Raw genomic sequence first — 20,695 nt, forward strand, 5'->3', positions numbered from 1 at the left:
ATGGTTATCATCCGTGAGTTTTTTTTTGTTTTTTTTTTTTATAATTTTATTTTTTTAATGGGGTGACATCAATAAATCAGGATACATATATTCAAAGATAACAAGTCCAGGTTATCTTGTCGTTCAATTCCGTGAGTTTCTGTATCCACTGTACATTGACTTTAAGTTCTGGTGTAATGTTTTCAGGGCAGAGCAAGCTGTACAGAACATGGTTCTCCTGTGCAGATTGTGCATTTTAGTATTTCATATATTTAGGGCCCGTAGTCTTCTGATTTATTCCTTTGTAGACTCGGAGGTGTTTTTATTTGTTTGTTTGTTTATTTTTAAGTGAGAGGTAGGGCATTAGTGAGACAGACTCCTGCATACTCCCTGACCAGGATTCACTTGGCAACACCCATCTAGGGTTGATGCTCAACAGAACTATTTTTAGTGCCTGAGTCCAATACTTGAACCATTCGAGCCACTGGAAGCGGGAAGGGAAGAGCTTGGGGAGAGGGATGGGAAGAGAAGCAGATGATCACTTCTCCTGTGTGCACTGACTAGGAATCAAATCTTGGATGTCCATCTGCTGGGCTGATGCTCTATCCACTGAGCCAACTGGCCAGGGCCTCAGAGATGTTTTTATTAGGACAGAAACATGCATTTATTCATTCAACAAAAGTACCTACTCAGTTCCAGGCACTATTTTCAATACTGGGATTATAAAATAATTTTGAAGCTGCAACTTGTAACATAAATAAATTTATCTCTTTTATACTCACATCTTCAAGTCAATATATTCAGACTATGTATACGGTGTTGAACCCTATAGAGCAAATTTTGACTTAGCAGTTTTGACCTGTCCATTTACCTTATAATCACCCTCATTCTTCCTGTCAAGTTTTATTCTTTAAAAAATAAAAGCCTGACCAGGTGGTGGCGCAGTGGATAGAATGTTGGACTGGGAAGTGGAGGACCCAGGTTCGAAACCCTGAGGTCTTGGCTTGAGTGCGGGCCCATCTGGCTTGAGTGCAGGCTCACCAGCTTGAGCACAGGGTTGCTGACTTGAGCGAGGGATCAGGGACAGGAACCCAAGGTCGCTGGCTTGAGCCCAAGGTCGCTGGCTTGAGCAAGGGGTTATTCGCTCTGCTCTAGCCCCCCAGTCAAGGCACATGAGAAAGCACTCAATGAACAGCTAAGGTGCTGCAACAAAGAATAGATGCTTCTCATCTCTCTTCCTGTTTGTCCCTATCTGTCCCTCTCTCTGACTCTGTTGTCTCTGTCAAAAAATAAAAATAAAATAACACCAAGTCCACTGACTGTCAGTGCCTGTCACAGGCTGTCTGAAATATGCTAACTGTGTTTCTTGGCAGATGAGAGTAGAGGGTGATTTGTCAGAAATAGGTTCACTTAATAAAATGCACATTATGAGAAGCTAGAACCATCCATGTATGTGAGTAGCCAGTAGTTTACAGAGCTTGATTTGAACTATTTCTGAGTGGATGCTGGCTGGGGCTTGGAAAATGTGAGCGCAGAAGCACCCAAAGTTGCCCTGGCTGGTTGGCTCAGCGGTAGAGCGTTGGCCTGGCGTGTGGGGGACCCAGGTTCGATTCCCGGCCAGGGCACATAGGAGAAGCGCCTATTTGCTTCTCCACCCCCCCCCCTCCTTCCTCTCTGTCTCTCTCTTCCCCTCCCGCAGCCAAGGCTCCATTGGAGCAAAGATGGCCCGGGCGCTGGGGATGGCTCCTTGGCCTCTGCCCCAGGCACTAGAGTGGCTCTGGTCATGGCAGAGCGACGCCCTGGAGGGGCAGAGCATCGCCCCCTGGTGGGCAGAGCATAGCCCCTGGTGGGCATGCCGGGTGGATCCCGGTCGGGCGCATGCGGGAGTCTGTCTGACTGTCTCTCCTCGTTTCCAGCTTCAGAAAAATACAAAAACAAACAAACAAACAAAAAAAAACAGAAGCACCCAAAGTTATGATTAATTCTAGCCTACTCGTTGAACCACTGCAGTTCAAAACATCCTGTGCTCTGTGCTGTGGCCTGTGATGTCGCTCCTGCTGCTGTTCAGAGAGAAAGTGCCAAAGCAATATTTATAAGATCTTTAGAGAACAATGGCAGGTGCAGGGTGATGCCCCAGGAGTCCTTACCAGTTCAAAGTAAGGGAAAGAAGAGTAGGCTTTTCATTCTGAATACATCACAATCAATATATGAGATCCATCGGAAGAAAAACTGTCTTTCCTAGAAAAAGCAGTATATCTTCTGTTTCTTCCTCCCCCTCCTTCTTCATATTTTACTCCTTTATCTTGTCTATGGAATTAATAGTATTGAACAGTGATAGCTAATTAATGGCAAGTGCAGTAAAATCTGTCCAATTTTCAGTCCTTTGTACAAATACTCTATTTGAACCAGTGTTCATTCACCAAGGTAATATAAAAAGTTAAAATGGTTTTTGAAAGTGTTTTTCACTTAGCATTGTGCAAGGTAGGCATCAGGGTGCTTCCTCTCCTGTTTTATAGGAGCTCCGTGTCCTGTGACTTCACATCCTCATTCAGCGTCTGGACCTCCTGGAAAATCATTCAATTCTTTTTATGCCTACCTACTTCACCCAGCTGAGTTCTAAGCTCTTTCATGAAGGAGAATTCTGATCCTGCATCTCACGAGTTTCTGTCCTTTATGCCCTATGCATGAAAGATGATTGGTAAATTGGCTCGTCTTTCTCCTGTTGCTCCCCACATCCAATCAGTGGCTAAGCCTGTTCCTCTCACTTGTAAATATAACTTTCTCCAGCCCTCCTATCTCTCTGGGAATTGTCATTGGTGGTATTGGGTCCTGGCCTTTTCTCAATTGAAGCACAGTGACCTCCTATTTGAATTCTCTGGTTTTGTCTTAACCCTCTCTACAGCTCCCAGAGTGTGCTTTCAAAAGTGAAAATCTGACTATGTCTCAACTCAGCTTTGAAACCGTTTGGCAGCTCTCTGTTGGTTGAGAATAAGATTCAGACGCTTATCTTTGCATACAAGGGATCCTTCAAAATCTGCTCTCTTTACCCCTTGGCATCATCTCTCGACATTTCCCCCCATCATATGTCACACTAATTATCTTTACTGGCTTAGTGTGCCTTGATTGGGCCCTGTACCCACTTATCCCCTACCACACCTGGCTCTGTCCCATGATTCCATCTGCCCACCCCCACTCACCCACACAGTCCACCTTCACCACATAAACATGTGCTTTTACCTATTGGGCATTTTGTCTTTTGAGGCTCAACTTTGGTACCCCCCTCCTCTGAGAAGTATTCCTGTCATTCTCCTGATCTTCAGCCAACCAAGTTCGGTACTTACTGTGTCAGCCCAGAGTGCACCTCATACGTCCATCACACATACGACTTCTCACGCTGTGCTACACTAATCTGCTTGCAAAAATCTTTCTCAGTAGAATGGAAGGTCCTTGAGGGCAGGTCCTGACCATTAGTGCTTGTGTATTTCAACCACTTAGCAAGCATCAGGCACATAGTTGGCAGGCAATAAATATTTGTTCAAATAAATTTAATGGTTTTTCTGGCTTGTCTTTTGGTCTGTTCCTTGCCTCTAGGCAAGCAAATGTGTAAACATTCCAGACAGATGCTTGGCGGGGCCACACAGCTCACTTTGCAGAAGTGGCCAACTTGGCAGGTTTGGTGATACCAGGAGAGAGTTAAGTTCTGGGAATTACATCACCAAGTCAGTCTCTGCAGAGGGAAAAATTGATGTTATCCTGAAGTGTTGCAGTACTAACCATGACTCATTATTCCAATGTTTGCCTTCCTTTACATATCCCAAGTTTCTTGTACTTAGTTATCAAGGACCAGAGGAGCTGGAAATAGATTTTTATCTCAAAAAAGCCTATAATTTACATCACTTAATTTATTTTTTACATTTATTTATTTATTTTTAAAGAGACAGAAAGAAGGATCGATAGGGACAGACAGGAACAGAGAGAGATGAGAAGCATCAATCATCAGTTTTTCATTGTGGCACTTTAGTTGTTCATTGATTGCTTTCTTATATGTGCCTTGACCGCTACAGTAGACTGAGTAACCCCTTGCTCAAGCCAGCGAGCTTGAGTCCAAGCTGGTGAGCTTTACTCAAACCAGATGAACCCGTGCTCAAGCTGGCAACCTCAGGGTCTCTAACCTGGGTCCTCCGCATCCCAGTCCGATGCTCTATCCACTGCGCCACCGCCTGCTCAGGCTACTTTTATTTTTCAATTACAGTTTACATTCAATGTTATTTTGTATTAGTTTCAGGTGTATAGCATAGTGATTAGACTATTACATACTTTACAAAGTGACCTGCTCCCCAAAATTTTGAGTACCCACCAGCACCATACACAGTTCTTACAATATTGTTGACCATACAGGGGGTCTTCAGGTTGTGACACAGTTCTGTTCCTAGGACAGTGACATAACCCAAATTTTGGTGAAAGTTGAAATACACCCTAGCCTAACACAAACGGAACACTTGCACTTTTAACAGTCCGAAATGGTGTAGGTAAGCATACTGGGGGACACTAGCTCCCTCCCTCATATGCCATGTTACTGCACATTCTTCTGCAGCAGGCAACCAAACTAGTTTGCCTGCAGAGTCCCTAAGTATGATGCTAACAGCGAAAGCCAAAACACTCATGTCTTTTTTTTTTTTGACAGAGACAGAGAGTCAGAGAGAGGGACAGATAAGGACAGACAGACAGGAAGGGAGAGAAATGAGAAGCATCAATTCTTCATTGCTGTTCATTGATTGCTTTCTCATGTGTGCCTTGACCAGGGGGCTACTGCAGAGCGAGTGACCCCTTGCTCAAGCCAGCAACCTTGGGCTTCAAGCCAGTGACCTTTGGGCTCAAGCCAGCGATCATGGGAACATGTCTATGATTTCATGCTCAAGCCGGCAAGCCCGCGCTCAAGCTGGAAGAACCTTGCATGTTCTCCACAGAAGAAGGTATCGCCTGTGACATAGAATAGAAGCTCTGCATTGGTGAAGTTCTCCTGACCAAAGTATATGTTAATGTGGTCATCCTGAAATCCTAAACCTGAAGTGCTGCTCATTTTTGCCTTCTTCCTTGGCAAATTTTGTATCAGAGTGGCTCATTTGCACTTTTTTTTAAATTGAATTTATTGAGGTGACACTGGTTAACACAATTATGCAGGTTTCCGGTGCCCAATTCCATAACACATCTCCATACAGCGTATTGTGTGTGCAACCCTCCAAGTCAAGTCTCCATCTGTCACCATTTATCCCCGTTGTACCTCCTTCACCTCTCCCTCCACCCCTCCCTGACAGTTCATGAGTTTTTTATCATTTTTTGTCCATTTTTGTTTCCCCCACTCTCTCACACACAGTGCCCCCCCCAGCTGTCAGCTGCTGTCTGTGTATGAGTCTGTCTCTGTTTTGCTTGTTAGTTCATTAGATTCCACATATGAATGAAATCATATGATACTTATCTTTCTCTGACTGGCTTATTTCACCGAACATAATGTGCTCTAGGTCCATGCTGTTGCAAAAGATAAGATTTCCTTCTTTTTATGGCCACATAGTATTCCATTTTGTAAATGTACCACAGCTTTTTATTACCTCATCTAGTGATGGGCACTTGGGCTGCTTCTAAATCTTGGCTATTGTAAATAAAGCTGTGATGTACATAGGGGTGCACAGATTCTTTTAAAGTAGTGTTTTGGGATTCTTTAGATCAGGGGTCCCCAAACTACGGCCCACGGGCCACATGCGGCCCCCTGAGGTCATTTATCCGGCCCCCGCTGCACTTCCGGAAGGGGCACCTCTTTCATTGGTGGTCAATGAAAGGAGCACATTGACCATCTCAGCCAAAAGCAGGCCCATAATTCCCATTGAAATACTGGTCAGTTTCTTGATTTAAATTTACTTGTTTTTTATTTTAAATATTGTATTTGTTCCCGTTTTGTTTTTTTACTTTAAAATAAGATATGTGCAGTGTGCATAGGGACTTGTTCATAGTTTTTTTTATAGTCTGGCCCTCCAATGGTCTGAGGGACAGTGAACTGGCCCCCTGTGTAAAAAGTTTGGGGACCCCTGCTTTAGATAAATTCCCAGAAGTTGAATTGCTGGGTCATAAGACATTTCTTTTTTAATTTTTTTTTGCATTTTTCTGAAGCTGGAAACAGGGAGAGACAGTCAGACAGACTCCCGCATGCGCCCGACGGATCCACCCGGCACGCCCACCATGGGGCGATGCTCTGCCCACCAGGGAGCGATGCTCTGCCCATCCTGGGCGTCGCCATGTCGCGACCAGAGCCACTCTAGCACCTGAGGCAGAGGCCACAGAGACATCCCCAGCGCCCGGGCCATCCTTGCTCCAATGGAGCCTTGGCTGCGGGAGGGGAAGAGAGAGACAGAGAGGAAGGCGCGGCGGAAGGGTGGAGAAGCAAATGGGCGCTTCTCCTGTGTGCCCTGGCCGGGAATCGAACTCGGGTCCCCCGCACGCCAGGCCGATGCTCTACCGCTGAGCCAACCAGCCAGGGCCTCCCACATTCTTTTTTTTTTGTTTGTTTTTTGTTTTTTTTTGTTGTTTTTTTTTTCATTTTTCTGAAGCTGGAAACAGGGAGAGACAGTCAGACAGACTCCCGCATGCGCCCGACCGGGATCCACCCGGCACGCCCACCAGGGGCGACGCTCTGCCCACCAGGGGGCGATGCTCTGCCCATCCTGGGCGTCGCCATGTTGCGACCAGAGCCACTCTAGCGCCTGAGGCAGAGGCCATAGAGCCATCCCCAGTGCCCGGGCCATCTTTGCTCCAATGGAGCCTTGGCTGCGGGAGGGGAAGAGAGAGACAGAGAGGAAAGCGCGGCGGAGGGGTGGAGAAGCAAATGGGCGCTTCTCCTGTGTGCCCTGGCCGGGAATCGAACCCGGGTCCTCCGCACGCTAGGCCGACGCTCTACCGCTGAGCCAACTGGCCAGGGCCTCTCACATTCTTCATGTAGACCCATCGTATCCTCAGAATTCGATAAACCTAGACTCAGTCTCTGCTCTGCCACTTACTAGCTGAAAACCGTGAGCAAGTTACTGAGTCTTCTATGAGTGGTTTACTTATCTGTGTGATGAGGTGGTGAGCCCTCCCTTGTGGGACTGTTGTCAGGGCTTGGATATGATAGTGGCCTGGGATGGCCACATGGTCAGCTCTTGAAACACCACTCAGCTCTCTAGGATAGCACTGAGAAATACAGTGTGTCTATAAAGTCATGGTGCACTTTTGACCGGTCACAGGAAAGCAACAAAAGACGATAGAGGCCCTGGCCGGCTGGCTCATCGGTAGAGCATCGGCCTGGCGTGCAGGAGTCCCGGGTTCGATTCCCAGCCAGGGCACACAGAAGAAGCGCCCATCTGCTTCTCCACCCCTCCCCCTCTCCTTCCTCTCTGTCTCTCTCTTCCCCTCCCGCAGCCAAGGCTCCATTGGAGCAAAGATGGCCTGGGCGCTGGGGATGGCTCTGTGGCCTCTGCCTCAGGTGCTAGAATGGCTCTGGATGCAACAGAGCGACGCCCCAGAGGGGCAGAACATTGCCCCCTGGTGGGCATGCCGGGTGGATCCCAGTCAGGCACATGCGGGAGTCTGTTTGACTGCCTCCCCGTTTCCAGCTTTGGAAAAATTAAAAAAAAAAAAAGACGATAGAAATGTGAAATCTACATCAAATAAAAGGAAAACCCTCCCAGTTTCTGTAGGATGATGTGGCAGCATGTGTGCACGCGCAGATGATGACGTAACACCGTGTATACAGCGGAGCAGCCCACGGCCATGCCAGTTGAGATGTGGACGGTACAGAGGAAAATTCAGTGTGTTCTGTGGCTCGCTAAATTTGAATCCGTAACCAAAGTGCAACGTGAATATTGGTGCGTTTATAACGAAGCGCCACCACATAGGAATAACATTACTCGGTGGGATAAGCAGTTGAAGGAAACCAGCAGTTTGGTGGAGAAACCCCGTTCTGGTAGGCCATCAGTCAGTGACGAGTCTGTAGAGGCTATACGGGATAGCTACCTAAGGACCCTAAAAACTCTGTGCGTGAGCCCACATCGAACTGCACTGAATAGGTATGAAACTGGGAGAGTTTTCCTTTTATTTGGTGTGGATTTCACATTTCTATCATCTTTTGTTGCTTTCCTGTGACCGGTCAAAAGTGCACCATGACTTTACGGACACACTGTAGTCAGGTTTGGGTTCCCTTTGCCTCCTTAAGTTTCCTCTCCTTAAAGTTTTACTCCCTCTCCCTTTATAAAGACATAAAGGGTCACTACTTTTCCTTTAGGATTGGGCAAAAAACTGATACCAGGATGTGTAGGGCAGGAAATAAGCAAAGATGATTGTCAGAGGCCCGTGTTTGGCCATCACATCTCTGGCCTCCCCTCTCCGGGCTTGTCCCCTTCAGGCAGCCGAAGACCAGGGCCTTGACTTTCCCAGGGGCACAGGTGTTCCCAAGCCTTTCTTGTTGCATTTATGGAGGTTTATTTCTCCTTTTAAGAGAATTTCTGATATTAGAACACCCAGAAACTAGACTTACTTTTATTCTTTGATTCAGCAACTGTTTATTGAATACCTAATTTTTACTCAACTTGGTGTAAGCATAATTCCAGCTGTCAGCTCACACAGTCTACTTTGTAAATAAATAGATAATATGATGTGGCTTACAATTAAATAATAGAGAAATCAGTCAAGAACTATGGGCATTGGCCCTGGCCAGTTGGCTCAGTGGATAGAATATTGGCCCAGCATATGAACATCCTGGGTTCAGTTCCTAGTCAGGGCACACAGGAGAAATGACCATCTACTTTTCTCCTCTTTTTCCTCCCCCTTCTTTCTCTCTTCCCCTCTCCTGCAGCCAGTGACTCGGTTGGTTTTTCGTGTGGCCCTGGGTGCTGAGGATAGCTTGTGGATCCAAGCATCAGCCTCAGGTACTGAAAATAGCCTGGTTGATTCAAGCATCGGCCCCAGACTGAGCTGCTGGGTAGATTCTGGTCTGAATGTATACGGGAGTCTGTCTCACTGTCTCCCCTCCCTTAAAAAAAATAAAATAAAATAAGAACTACGGGTGTTATGATGTGATGAGGGAGCAATGCTACAGGAACACTTTCCTTACCCTCATGGTGGAGAAGAGCCTCTGAGCTTGAAGGTCCTGCCCTGGGAACTGTGGGACCTTGGGGAATCTCTCCGTGGTACTGGCTTGTATGTGTCCATCTCACTCTCTTACCCAAAACTGATCCTCCTTGGTCTCATGGTCCCAAGTTTCTTTTGCTTCCCAACTTGAAAGACACTTAAGATACAGAAACAATGGGGGGAAAGGAACTGCTGTGTGAGACCTTTCGAGTCTGCTGTAACCCACCAGGTAGCCAGCAAGTGGGGAAAGGAAGTAGGAAAAAGGAGTTGAGGGAACATCACCTGTGGGTCCTTTTTGTTTTGTTTTGTTTTTTGTTTTGTTTTGTATTTTTCTGAAGTGATAAGCAGGGAAGCAGAGAGACAAACTCCCACATGTTCCTGACCGGGATCCACCTGGCATGCCCACCAGGGGCCAGTGCTCTGCCCATCTGGGCTGTTGCTCCAGGGAGCCATTCTAGCACCTTAGACAGAGGCCATGGAGCCATCCTCAGTGTCCGGGCCAACTCTGCTCCAAAGGAGCCTTGGCTGCGGGAGGGGAAGAGAGAGATAGAAAGGAGAAGGGGAAGGGTGGAGAAGCAGATGGGCACTTCTCCTGTGTGCCCTGGCCAGGAATTGAACCCTGGACTTCCACATGCCGGACCGAAGCTCTACTGCTGAGTCAACCAGCCAGGGCTGGTCCTTTGTCTTTTAATTATTTAGAAACCATCCATGTTAAGCCCTGTCTGGATAGCTTAGTTGGTTAGAGTGTCATCCTCAAGCACAGAGCTGGTTCTATCCCTGGGCAGGGCATGTATAGGAACAGCTTAATGTTCCTGTCTCTCTCTCTCTCTCTCTCTCTCTCTCTAAAGAAAGAAAGAAAGAAAGAAAGGAAGGAAGGAAGGAAGGAAGGAAGGAAGGAAGGAAAGAAGAGAGAGAGAGAAAGAGAGAAAGAGAGAAAGAAAGAAAGAGAGAAAGAAAGAAAGAAAGAAAGAAAGAAAGAAAGAAAGAAAGAAAGAAAGACCTGTCCATGTTATACCCAGTGTGTCCTGAAGGACTGTCACAAGATCCACATTCTCAGCATGCACATAGCTCCTTGTACACCCCTCACCGTAGCACTTGTCTCATGTTTTGCATTCATCTGTCTCAGTCTCTCTTTTGCCCTGACTGAGTGCTGCCCTGGCCCGCCACTGGACAGCCTTGTAGGGCCTGAGGATGAGGGAGATCAAGATAAGTTTACTGTGAGTTCTATTGCATTGCAGGAATAAACTCTGCACTAACCTTTGGTCATCTGTGGTGTAAGGGCTTAAAGAGAAGGAACAGGAGCACTCAAGTCTTGTGTCCTGCCCCTTACCCCACCCTGCCCTCCTATCAGTCCAGACAGGTCCAAATGGCACAGTTCAGCTCCCTCAGGGAGAGCCTTCCAAAGGGCCCACGTTCTGATTATCATGACAAAGGGATTGTTCTTTTCATCTTGAGAAAGCCTTTCTAGCCTCCCTCAGCCCTACTTACCATATTGCCTAAGCCTGAAAACTGCTGGTTATGATTTTACTTTTCTGGGCACCACATTCCCACAAATTTATAATTTCCCTCTGATATTCTTGACTCTAGAACCTAAGTCCTTTCAAGTGCGAGTGTCTACACCTTAAAAGCTGAGCCTAGATGTTTGTACAGATTATGGGGCTATGACGAAGAAGGTCTGGAAGGGAAAAGTTCCACGACAGAACAAGGAATATCAGCAAATTGTGCTTGCTTCTTTTAAGCTAACAACAGGCAAAGGTAGATTTGTAGAGATGATATCTTTTAAGTATTAGGAAGGTTTTCCATGCGGGAAAAACCAACCATACAAAAATTCACTCCTGGATCCTCTCATCTCTATAAATTGGGCTAGTGAGTTCTAAATCTATGGACTTGCTAAAACCTACTTGTATTATCTCTAGACAGGTCTTAAGGTGCCACCAGATGCTCAAAACAGATCTCGCCTCTCCTGCTAATGAACACGCAAACAGTTCCCCCATCTGCCACCTCTGTCTAAAAGGCTCTGAAGGCCTTCCTCACTGATCACAAAGAACATAATTACTGTCTATAGAGAAGTCAAGTACAAAGGCCACCAGCTTTGCAGGCCACCAGAGATTAACAGCTGCCTCTCTTGATTGGGAGAGGTAATAACAGTTACTCTAGTTAATAATTGAATGGATTCCCAGGCCGTGTAGTTCAGATTGAAGCTGTCGTTTTTTGCTGGCCTTTAGCTAAGCTGGGTTATTGGAATGGAGCTGCTAATCCTTTTAGTCAGTTGTCAGTCTCACACGGGTGGAGTGCAGAGGCAGGCAGAGCTGTTAGGTGTTCTGCCCGGTACATATGTAAAGCCACACGTTTTGTCTTTAGAGGTGTTTTTTCCTTAACTAAGAATGATAAAGCTCTTTATGGAAGTTCTAGTTTCAGAGGCCTGAATGCAGAGTATTTGGAAAAGGGGTTAAAGGAGAAAGGAAAGTTTATTGTTCATTCATTGAGCAAAACTTTGCTTGGTGCCTACAGTGAGTGCATCCCGTGCTTGAAGCCCTCATGGAGAATGTGGAGATTGGGGAGTGTAGGCTTTCCAGTCCGGTGCATGAACAAAATTAAGTCTGAGATAATGTAGGAGGTGGGAAGGACCTTGAGACAAATACAGTGAAATACAGAGACTTTAGACTTTGGTTGAGAGGCTCTGGAAAGGCTTTATGAAAGAAGCAACCTTTGATTTGGGCCTTACAGGACTGACAGGTAACATTTGAAGATTACACATTGAGAAGATGGCAGTTTGGATAGAGAGAATAATTATAGTTAAACATTTTTAGTATACTTGCTTTTTCCTATACACACACAGGGGTAGGGATAAGCACATGAGAATGCATTTGAGGGACATCCGGACTCATGGTAGCATTCAGATGCCCAGGAATATATAGAGAGCCGTGAATGGAAGGTGATTGGCACAGGAAGTCTGTGGTGGGAATAGACAAGAAGGGGAAGTGCAGGGGTCTCCGCCCCCTTTCTACCTGGATTGTTATTTGAAGTGATGTCTGTGTTTTATTTGCATGTAGCATGTTCAATGCCACAAGCTTAAGAGGGTGGTTTAATTTTAGCTTTTAGCTCATCACTGAGCCTGCTTGAATTTTCCCTTTCTGTTCCCTATGGTGCAAAAGTCACAGAGTGGAGAGCACTGTTCATCCATCTTTGTGCGGACAGGAGAGTGGGGTCCAGCAGGAGATGCTTCTCTTTGTCATGCTCACGGGCCTCTCTCTCATCTTAACCTGCCATACCTCACAGGGCGTCGTTGCTGTCTGAGAGAAATCTTTTCATTTGTTCATCCTTTTGTTGAGTCCCGCGTCCATCCCTGTTCTGTGTCACAGAGAGAGAGTGGCCCTGTGGGGCATGAAGTCAGGAGGGTACTGAGCAGTGTGTCTGTCTGGCCGTGCTCTGCAGGGAGGGCACAGAGGTGGCCTGTCTGCTGCATCTCTAACCTCGAGTTCCCAAACCAGCGCTCTCCCTGACTGCAGGGGGAGATTTGTGAACTTTATATTTCACAGTTGGTTTTGCTATTAGCTTTGTTTCCATGAAAAGCTGCAAATGTTAAATTCAAACTTCAGTTTTTGATAGCCCATGAGTAAAAATTGGGCTTTGGCCTTTCCCTCCTATTGGATTTTTTTTCCTGCTTACTATCTAGGAGAGCCTGTGTCTTAGGTTTTTCCAAGAGGTCATATCCACATTGTTGGAACCGCATGAAAGCTTCGAGTTTGTTTTGTTTTGTTTTGAAGGCGGAGATGTATACATTGAAATGGTCTGTTTTCACTCAGGCCTCCCCTCCACTGTGCCGTGCCGACCCTGCTCTCTGTTGTGGCCAAGTCCCCAGAGCGGCCGTGCTGCTGAATTTCCCTCTGGACAGCCTGCATCAGCGGGGCGGTTGCCTGGCTGGAGGTGTGACACTTTTGTTTTGAGTGGGAAAGAACTAAATTTCCACTTGTACGGCATTCCATCGTAAAGCCTTTCTTTGTTGATGTCCCTCCACTCAACTCCATGGTGATTAGGGAGGCTCACGGTGAATGTGCCCTTCACTCCTGAAAAACTGAGTTTCATTCTTTGATTATAAAACTCAATTCCAGTGAAAATTTCTTGTACGAGGTGCATAGAGTAACAGGATTGGGGGTTTGCCCTGGGATCATACCAGAGGAATTGCTGTTGGTGCCTTCACAGTTGAAACCATGTAAACATGGCCTTATCAGCATACGTTCTCACAGCTGTCACTCCACAAACATGGATGGAGCACTTCCTGAGTTCAGCCCCTTCCCTGGGTGTCAGGGCTGTGGGGATGAAGCCGATGCAGGCCCTGACCTCAGAGCTCTGAGTTTCTTTAGTAGGGACACAAAGGTGGAAAGAGAAAATTGTTCCCTCTGGGAAGAAACAGTATATGCAGGAGCAGAAGCATGAGAGTGTGGGCCACATGGTGCTTCTGCTGGGACGCAGGCAGGAGCATGGCAGAAGGATGCTGTCAGAGGGCAGACTACAGAACTGTGAAGGAGCCGGGGCCCCATTCTGCAGACAGTGACAAAGAAGTCATTTGGGTGCTTCAAGCAGTGACATGCTCACACTTACTCCTGAGACTCTTACCTGTATCACATAGACAGGCAGCCAGAGCAGGACTCCTTAAGAGTGCGGCCCATGGACTACTGTCTCTGGAACACACTAAGGTAAATACACAAATTAAGAGTTAATTTTAGCCTGATCAGGCGATGGTGCATTCAGTAGAGCATTGGCTTGGGACACTGAAGACCTAGGTTCAAAACCTTGAGGTCGCTGGCTTGAGCGAGGGCTCATCTGGCTTGAGCACAGACTCAGCAGCTTGAATGCGGGGTGGCCATCTTAAGCATGGAATCATAGACATGACCCCATGGTCGCTGGCTTGAAGCCCAAGGTCACTGGCTGGAGCCGCCTGGTCAGGACACGTATGAGAAGCAATCAATGAACAACTAAGGTGCCACAACTATTAGTTAATGTTTCTCATCTTTCTCTCTTTCTATCTGTCTGTCTCTCTCTCCCCTGTGCGTGCACACACACTTAAAAAAAAGTTTTAGCAAGGTGAAAGTAATTTTATGTCTGTTGCGTCTAATATTTTCAATGTGGGCTCCTACTTAGTATATCTTTTTATCTCATTTGACGTGAGCCTGAACCCAGAGATTCCAGTCTGGAGGCTGAGGCCACGGGAGCCTGTGCAGAGCGGTAAGGGCATTGCAGATGGAAGAGGCAGGAGCTCAGAGCTGTAACCCAGTGCGAGCATCAGACACTGGAGCCCAGTTAGTGTGAGAGCTGAGGGAGGGAGCAGTTGGGAAGGGTGAATGTTCTTAGGAACCTGCTGAAAGTGACACCCTTGGCCTAGAGCTTTTCCACCCGTTTCTCGGATATGTTTCCTTTACTTTTTAACGTGGCTGTGCATTCATACTATTATTAAATATTTCATCTCTAACTCCTTTTTCTTTTGAGCATAAGAAGGGAGAGTTAGTTGTGTGTTTACTTTCCTGCCTTGACTGATGGGTTTTCTGCCGTTTCCCCAGGCCCTGGGGGAAACTTTTGCTGTACCTGAAGGCTGGCTCTGGTAAAACTGTGAGTGGGGTAACCAGGTGCTTGCAGGTTAAGTCCAGAAATCTTCATGCAGACTCTATGAGCACATGTATGGAATTCTACAGTAGACTGTACCAGCCTGGGGTGCTCTAAACCAAATCAGTGGCTTCAGGGAGGAGGAGTGACCGAAAGGGGCTTGAGGGAGTTTTGTAGGTCATAGAGAGGTTGTTGGGTTTTGATCAGCACTCATCAGATTGAATTGAATAACATACTTAAGATCTGAGCCTTTCTTCCAACTGTAAAGGTTAACTCAATTTAAAAAAATAGCCAATAGCCCTGGCCAGCTAGCTCTGTTGGATAGAACGTCATCCCAATATGCCAGGGTTGTGGGTTCGATTCCCCGTCAGGGCACATTCAAGATTCAACCAGTGAATGAATAAATGGATGGAACAACAGATCAGTGTTCCCCCCCTTTCCCTCTCTAAAATCAATACAGTTTTAAAAAATAAAAAAATAACCAGTAATCAGAAGGTGTTTGATCCCTTTAATTATCAGAAAAAGGCAAATAAAAACTTCAGTAAAGACCTAGGACACATCTATTAGAATGACTAAAGTTAAAAAAAAAAGACACACTGGTAAAACCAAGTTGTTGTGTGAATATGGAATAACGGAAATTATCGCTGCACTGCGTTGAGTACAGGCATGCTTTCCAGTACTTTAGAGCTCTGTTTGGCTGTAGCTTATAGCTGTGCACACTCTCTAACCAGCATTCCTGCTGTTAAGCATATACCTAACAAAATGGTGTGTCTCATGGGCCCAAATACATGTACAAAAGTGTTTATAGCAGCACTGTCTACAGTTTAAAAGGGGAAACAACCCGGCCCTAGCCGGTTGGCTCAGCGGTAGAGCGTCGGCCTGGCGTGCGGGGGACCCGGGTTCGATTCCTGGCCAGGGCACTTAGGAGAAGCGCCCATTTGCTTCTCCACCCCCCCCCTTCCTCTCTGTCTCTCTCTTCCCCTCCCGCAGCCAAGGCTCCATTGGAGCAAAGATGGCCCGGGCGCTGGAGATGGCTCCTTGGCCTCTGCCCCAGGCGTTAGAGTGGCTCTGGTCGCAACAGAGCGATGCCCCAGAGGGGCGGGGCATCGCCCCCTGGTGGGCAGAACGTAGCCCCTGGTGGGCGTGCCGGGTGGATCCCGGTCGGGCGCATGTGGGAGTCTGTCTGACTGTCTCTCCCCGTTTCCAGCTTCAGAAAAATACAAAAAAAAAAAAAAAAAAAAGGGGAAACAACCCAAATGTCAGCAGTGAAAAATTGAAATAAGTTGTATAGAATCAGACAAAGGAATACTAGCAGCAAGGAAAATGAATCAAACACTGCTACAGGAAGCAATATGGATGAATTTAGGAACAATCAATTGAGCAGGAAGAGTAAATACTGTAGAGTATGTTAAGTATGATTGTCTATAGAATTTAAAAGAAGGCACAAGGAATCTGTGATTTTAGAAGTCAGGACAATCTTCATACTTGAAAGAGGGAGGTAGGGAGTGGGATGGGTACCTGGGATAGTGTGGCACATTGTAAAATTTTATTTCATTTTATTTTTTTATTTTTTAGTGTTAGAGAAAGACAGACAAACGGACAGGCAGGGAGAGAGATGAGAAACATCAACTCATAGTTGCAGCACTTGAGTTGTTCATTGATTGCTTCTCATAAGTGACTTGACCAGGGAGCTCCAGCCAAGCCAGTGACCCCCCTTGCTCAAGCCAGTGACCTTGGGCTCAAGCCAGCGACCATGGGATCATATCTCTGATTTCACACTCAAGCCAGTGACCCCATGCTCAAGCTGGCAACCTTGGGGCTTGAACCTGACCTTAGTGTCTCAGGTCGACACTTCATCCACTGTACCACAACCAGTCAGGCAGAATGACTAAGATGTTACACTGCTAGGTCCTGGCCATTTGGCTCAGTGGTAGAGTGTCAGCCAAGCATGTGGACATCCTAGGTTCAATTCCCAGTCAGGGCACATAGGAGAAGCAACCATCTGCTTCTCCACCCTTCTCCCTCTCCCTTTTTTCTCTCTCTTTTTCTTCCCCTCCTGCAGCCATTGATCAATTGGTGTAGGTGCATCTGCCTCAGGCGCTGAGGATGGCTCTGTGGAGCCTCTGCCTCAGGCACTAAAAATAGCTCAGCTGAGAGCATGGCCCCAGATGGGGATTGCTGGGTGGATCCAGGTTGGGGCACATGCAGGAGTCTATCTCCCCTCCGCTCACTTGGAAAAGAAGAAAAAAATGGATATGGTGCACCCCACAATCACTCTTGTCTTCTGTATGCCAGAGGAATGCAAGGAAGTGGCATAAGTTTTTTTCCCACAGGAACTGTAGACAACTTAGAAAATGTATAGAAATGATCAGAGGATGAGTTCTAAAATGGTTTCATATTCTTCCTAAAATAGCTGAAATGGAAAAAAAAAAAAGAGGTATAGCTACATCATTAGATATTAGATTATTTTATGTTACTGAAAAAAATTCTAGGAGAGAAAATCTTTATGGAATTCAACTTGTGTTAGATGGTAATGAATGTTATGATATGGTCTGCTTTTTCAAAGTATTGCTAAAAATTTTTATATAAAATGGTTTCCCCTCTGCTTGGAGTGCTTCATTCCTTTCCCTCGTCTTTTCCCTGACTTCAGCCTCACCTTTGTCAAAGAAACCTATGCTGGCCGCCATCCTTTCATGCTCATAGAGCATCTTTCCGTTTCCTTTACGGTACTTATCATCACTGAAATCATCTTATTTATAGGTATTGGATCAGTGTTGGTTTCATCCACTAACTTTTAAGCTTTATGGGGGACAGCTATCATGTCTTTTGTCTTCACCACCTTTGACTTACAGTTCCTAATAAACCTTTAATAAATATTTGTAGAATAATTGAACCAGCAGAATGTGTCCCACTACAACTGAATATTTCATTTGGTTATAATGTTATACTTGGAAAATTGAAGTAATTTCTATTTGTATTTTTGCCTAGAATGTGGCCGATCAGATTGCATTTCAAGTTGCTGGTGGATTAACCACCCTTGAACACATTCTTCAAGGAGTGATCCCAGCCACAAATGTGAACACAGTTTCACGAATTCCTCCTAAGTAAGTATAGTTTTTTAATCTGTCTTTCACGTTTCCCTTATTCATTTCTGCCCTGTGGTTTCCATATGAGAGACAACAGGAAAACTAGGTGTGTTCAGGCTTGAATAGCAAAAGCTTACACTCCCCATCAGGGAGAAAAACAGAGGCGCTCACCTTCACTTACAAAACTCAAATTGAGCATAAAAAGCCTTATAAAGGAAATCTCTTTGGTCTGCGACCTTCTGTAATTCTAAATCAAGAAGAATTGATAAACTCCTGGGCAGTTCTAACTGCTTACAGCAATGAAGCAGAAATTAATAGTAGTAAGAGAAAGCTTAATTTTTTTGTGCTGCATACAAAACAGAGGTGAGTAAGTATATTAACACAGGCCTGAGAGTGAAATTGGAAGTCCCTTACATACAGGAAGAATAGTCTGAGGCCAAGACTACCATCGTCTATAGAGTCCCAGCCAAGTAGCTTGGAACGCAGTTGCAGCTGGGTCTTTAACAGCAAAGTGCTCTTTGCCATACTTTTCCTGCGCAGCCTGAGACCTCAGGTCTCCCTACCTGTTCTCTGTGTCAGTATTTTTCAACTGCCTGTCCATGGACCAGTCTGTCAGAAATTTCGTGCTGGTCCACAAAAGAGTTAAGCACACTGATGTTGTATGAAGACTATAGACCACCCTGGCCAGTGGCTCAGTGGATAGGGCATCAGCCTGGCATATGGACATCCCAGATTTGATTCCCAGTCAGGGCACACAGGAGAAACAACCATCTGCTTTTTACTTCTTTTCCTCTTCTCTTCCCACAGCTAGTGGCTCAATTGGTTTGAGTGTGGCCTCTGGTGCTAAGGATAGTTCGGTTGGATCACATCAGCCTCAGGTGCTAAAAATTGCTCAATACTCAAGCATCAGTCCAAGATGGGGTTGCCAGGTGGATCCTGGTTGGGGCACATGTGGGAATCAGCCTCACTATCTCCCCTCCTCCCAGCTAGCAAAAAAAGAAGAAAAAGAAAGGAAGGAAGGGGAGGGGAGGGGAAGCAGGGAGGGAGGGAGGGAGGAAAAAGATTATAGACCCAATGATTTTAGTCGAATTCATTTATGCTCAGAGTGATTTCTGCCTTAGCAATCCCCGAAATAATTCTATTTCACTGGTTCCCGATTGTAAAAAGGTTGAAAATCACTGCTCCAGGTCACCCTTTGTCCCTGGGCACCTGGGATATAGAAGCAGATAGCATTGCTTCAGAAGTGTGGTATTCCTGAGTTGTAACATGCATAGTTTCTGGATATTTACAGAGTTTAAATGAGAAGTTTTGATAAAAGTTTAGTTATATTACTTAGAAAACTTTTAAGTATTTAAATAGCCCAACAAAAGTGAGTGCTTCATTTGTCTGTTGCATACAACAGGAAAAAAAAAAATTCCAAAAGTGTGTTATCTTTTTTTCTTGAGAGACCTTTTGGTAAAATAGAAATAGCACCAGCTCTGGAGTCATACAATACTGGACTCCAGTCTCCCTCTGCCTGTTCCCAGTGGAGAGAATTTGGGCAGGTGCCTTACCAGTGGGGCCCGTGTCTCCTCCTGTGGTCACACGGTGGTCGTATCCACCTGGAAGTGCTGTTGTGCAGGTCACTCATAGTGACGTTAGAGTTTTTATATTCTGTGAAGTGTCATATAGCTGTTAGGCAACCATTTTGAAAAGTAGTCATCTGTCCTAGTTGAAGACAGTGCTGTCTGTTTAACATGAACTTTCTGCCACCTTCACTCATTTTGTTTTCCGCTTTTTGTGACATTTCATGACGTTTCTATGTGCAAACTGTTTGATCCTGACATCAGTTTGGGTTTTTTGCTGTGCTGATGAAATACAGATTAATAAAAAGAGGTGTAGGTGTCTTTTAAGTCAGGAGACTTTTCTGTGAGGCAGGAAGTTCCACATCTGGCTGTTGTAGCACGTGCGGAGGTCTTCTAAGTCATGAGAGTTTGTTTTCCTTATCAGAATGGAAAAATGAAGCCAAACCACTTGTAACTCCTTGTATGTATGAGACAGAAAGTTCCCGGAAGGCCTAGCAGTGAAGTCTAAAAAGGAACCACAGGGTTTCCATATTGCCTTCAAGACCCTTTGCAGAACCTAAACCAAGTGGCAGATACGGAGTAAGAGTGCTGTGTGACTGAATGCCATCAGGCCCGGTGTGGACCTTGCAGTGGGAGCCACATGCACCTCGTGTGTCCACTGTGTCGAGGTCCACAGTACATGTTAATAAAACGGTGTTTGCCAGTGTGGGTGAATTCATTGTTAATAAACAGTTCCTTATTTCTAGGCAGGATTATTTTAATGTAATTTTAGATATCTGTTTTTAGATCAAGGTTTACTAAAAGAGAATAACTTTCACCTGCACAATAGAAGTAAAAAACTGTTTGCAAGCTAATTAGCCATAGTGATTGATCCCCATTTGACTGATTGCGGCATTTTGTTTATGTCTCATAAGGCTGCACAGAGGTGGTTACAGTTGACAGCTGTTGTACCACTAATAAGATTAAAGTAAAGAAATTAGTTGTGTCAACTTTAATCTGCTATTTAACACTGCGAGCCACCTGGGTCTTCTCCAGAGCCAGCATGTTTAATGGTGAATTTAAACTTAACATAACCAGATCCTGCTTAAGAACATATCTAAAGATGTGCTAATCATAACTCTTGTTATAGACAAAACAGAGTTTAACACTAGAGTTTAAAATTAATGTTTTAATGTGATTTTTCCCCTACATTTTTGAATATATTATTGTAATCTTTGAAACCTAATGTCATCTCAGTAGGAGGTTAAGTTTAGGAAATACAGAGAAACTAATTAGGTTGGTGCTTAAAATCGATTCCCATCTAAAATCAGA

The 20,695-nt window shown here is 45.5% G+C and overlaps 1 protein-coding gene across 6 annotated transcripts in view; it reads left to right on the forward strand.

The window, feature by feature from the left end:
• The window catches only part of SCAPER (S-phase cyclin A associated protein in the ER), a 312,812-nt gene that overhangs the window by 197,328 nt on the left and 94,789 nt on the right, over positions 1-20,695 (forward strand). For all 6 annotated transcript variants that reach the window (XM_066239323.1, XM_066239324.1, XM_066239326.1 and 3 more), the window contains one exon: positions 17,722-17,837. In XM_066239323.1, coding sequence (XP_066095420.1) covers positions 17,722-17,837 — 116 coding nt within the window. The remainder of the gene's footprint in view (positions 1-17,721; positions 17,838-20,695) is intronic.

Source organism: Saccopteryx bilineata, chromosome 7, assembly GCF_036850765.1.
Source record: "Saccopteryx bilineata isolate mSacBil1 chromosome 7, mSacBil1_pri_phased_curated, whole genome shotgun sequence".
NCBI lineage: Eukaryota > Metazoa > Chordata > Mammalia > Chiroptera > Emballonuridae > Saccopteryx > Saccopteryx bilineata.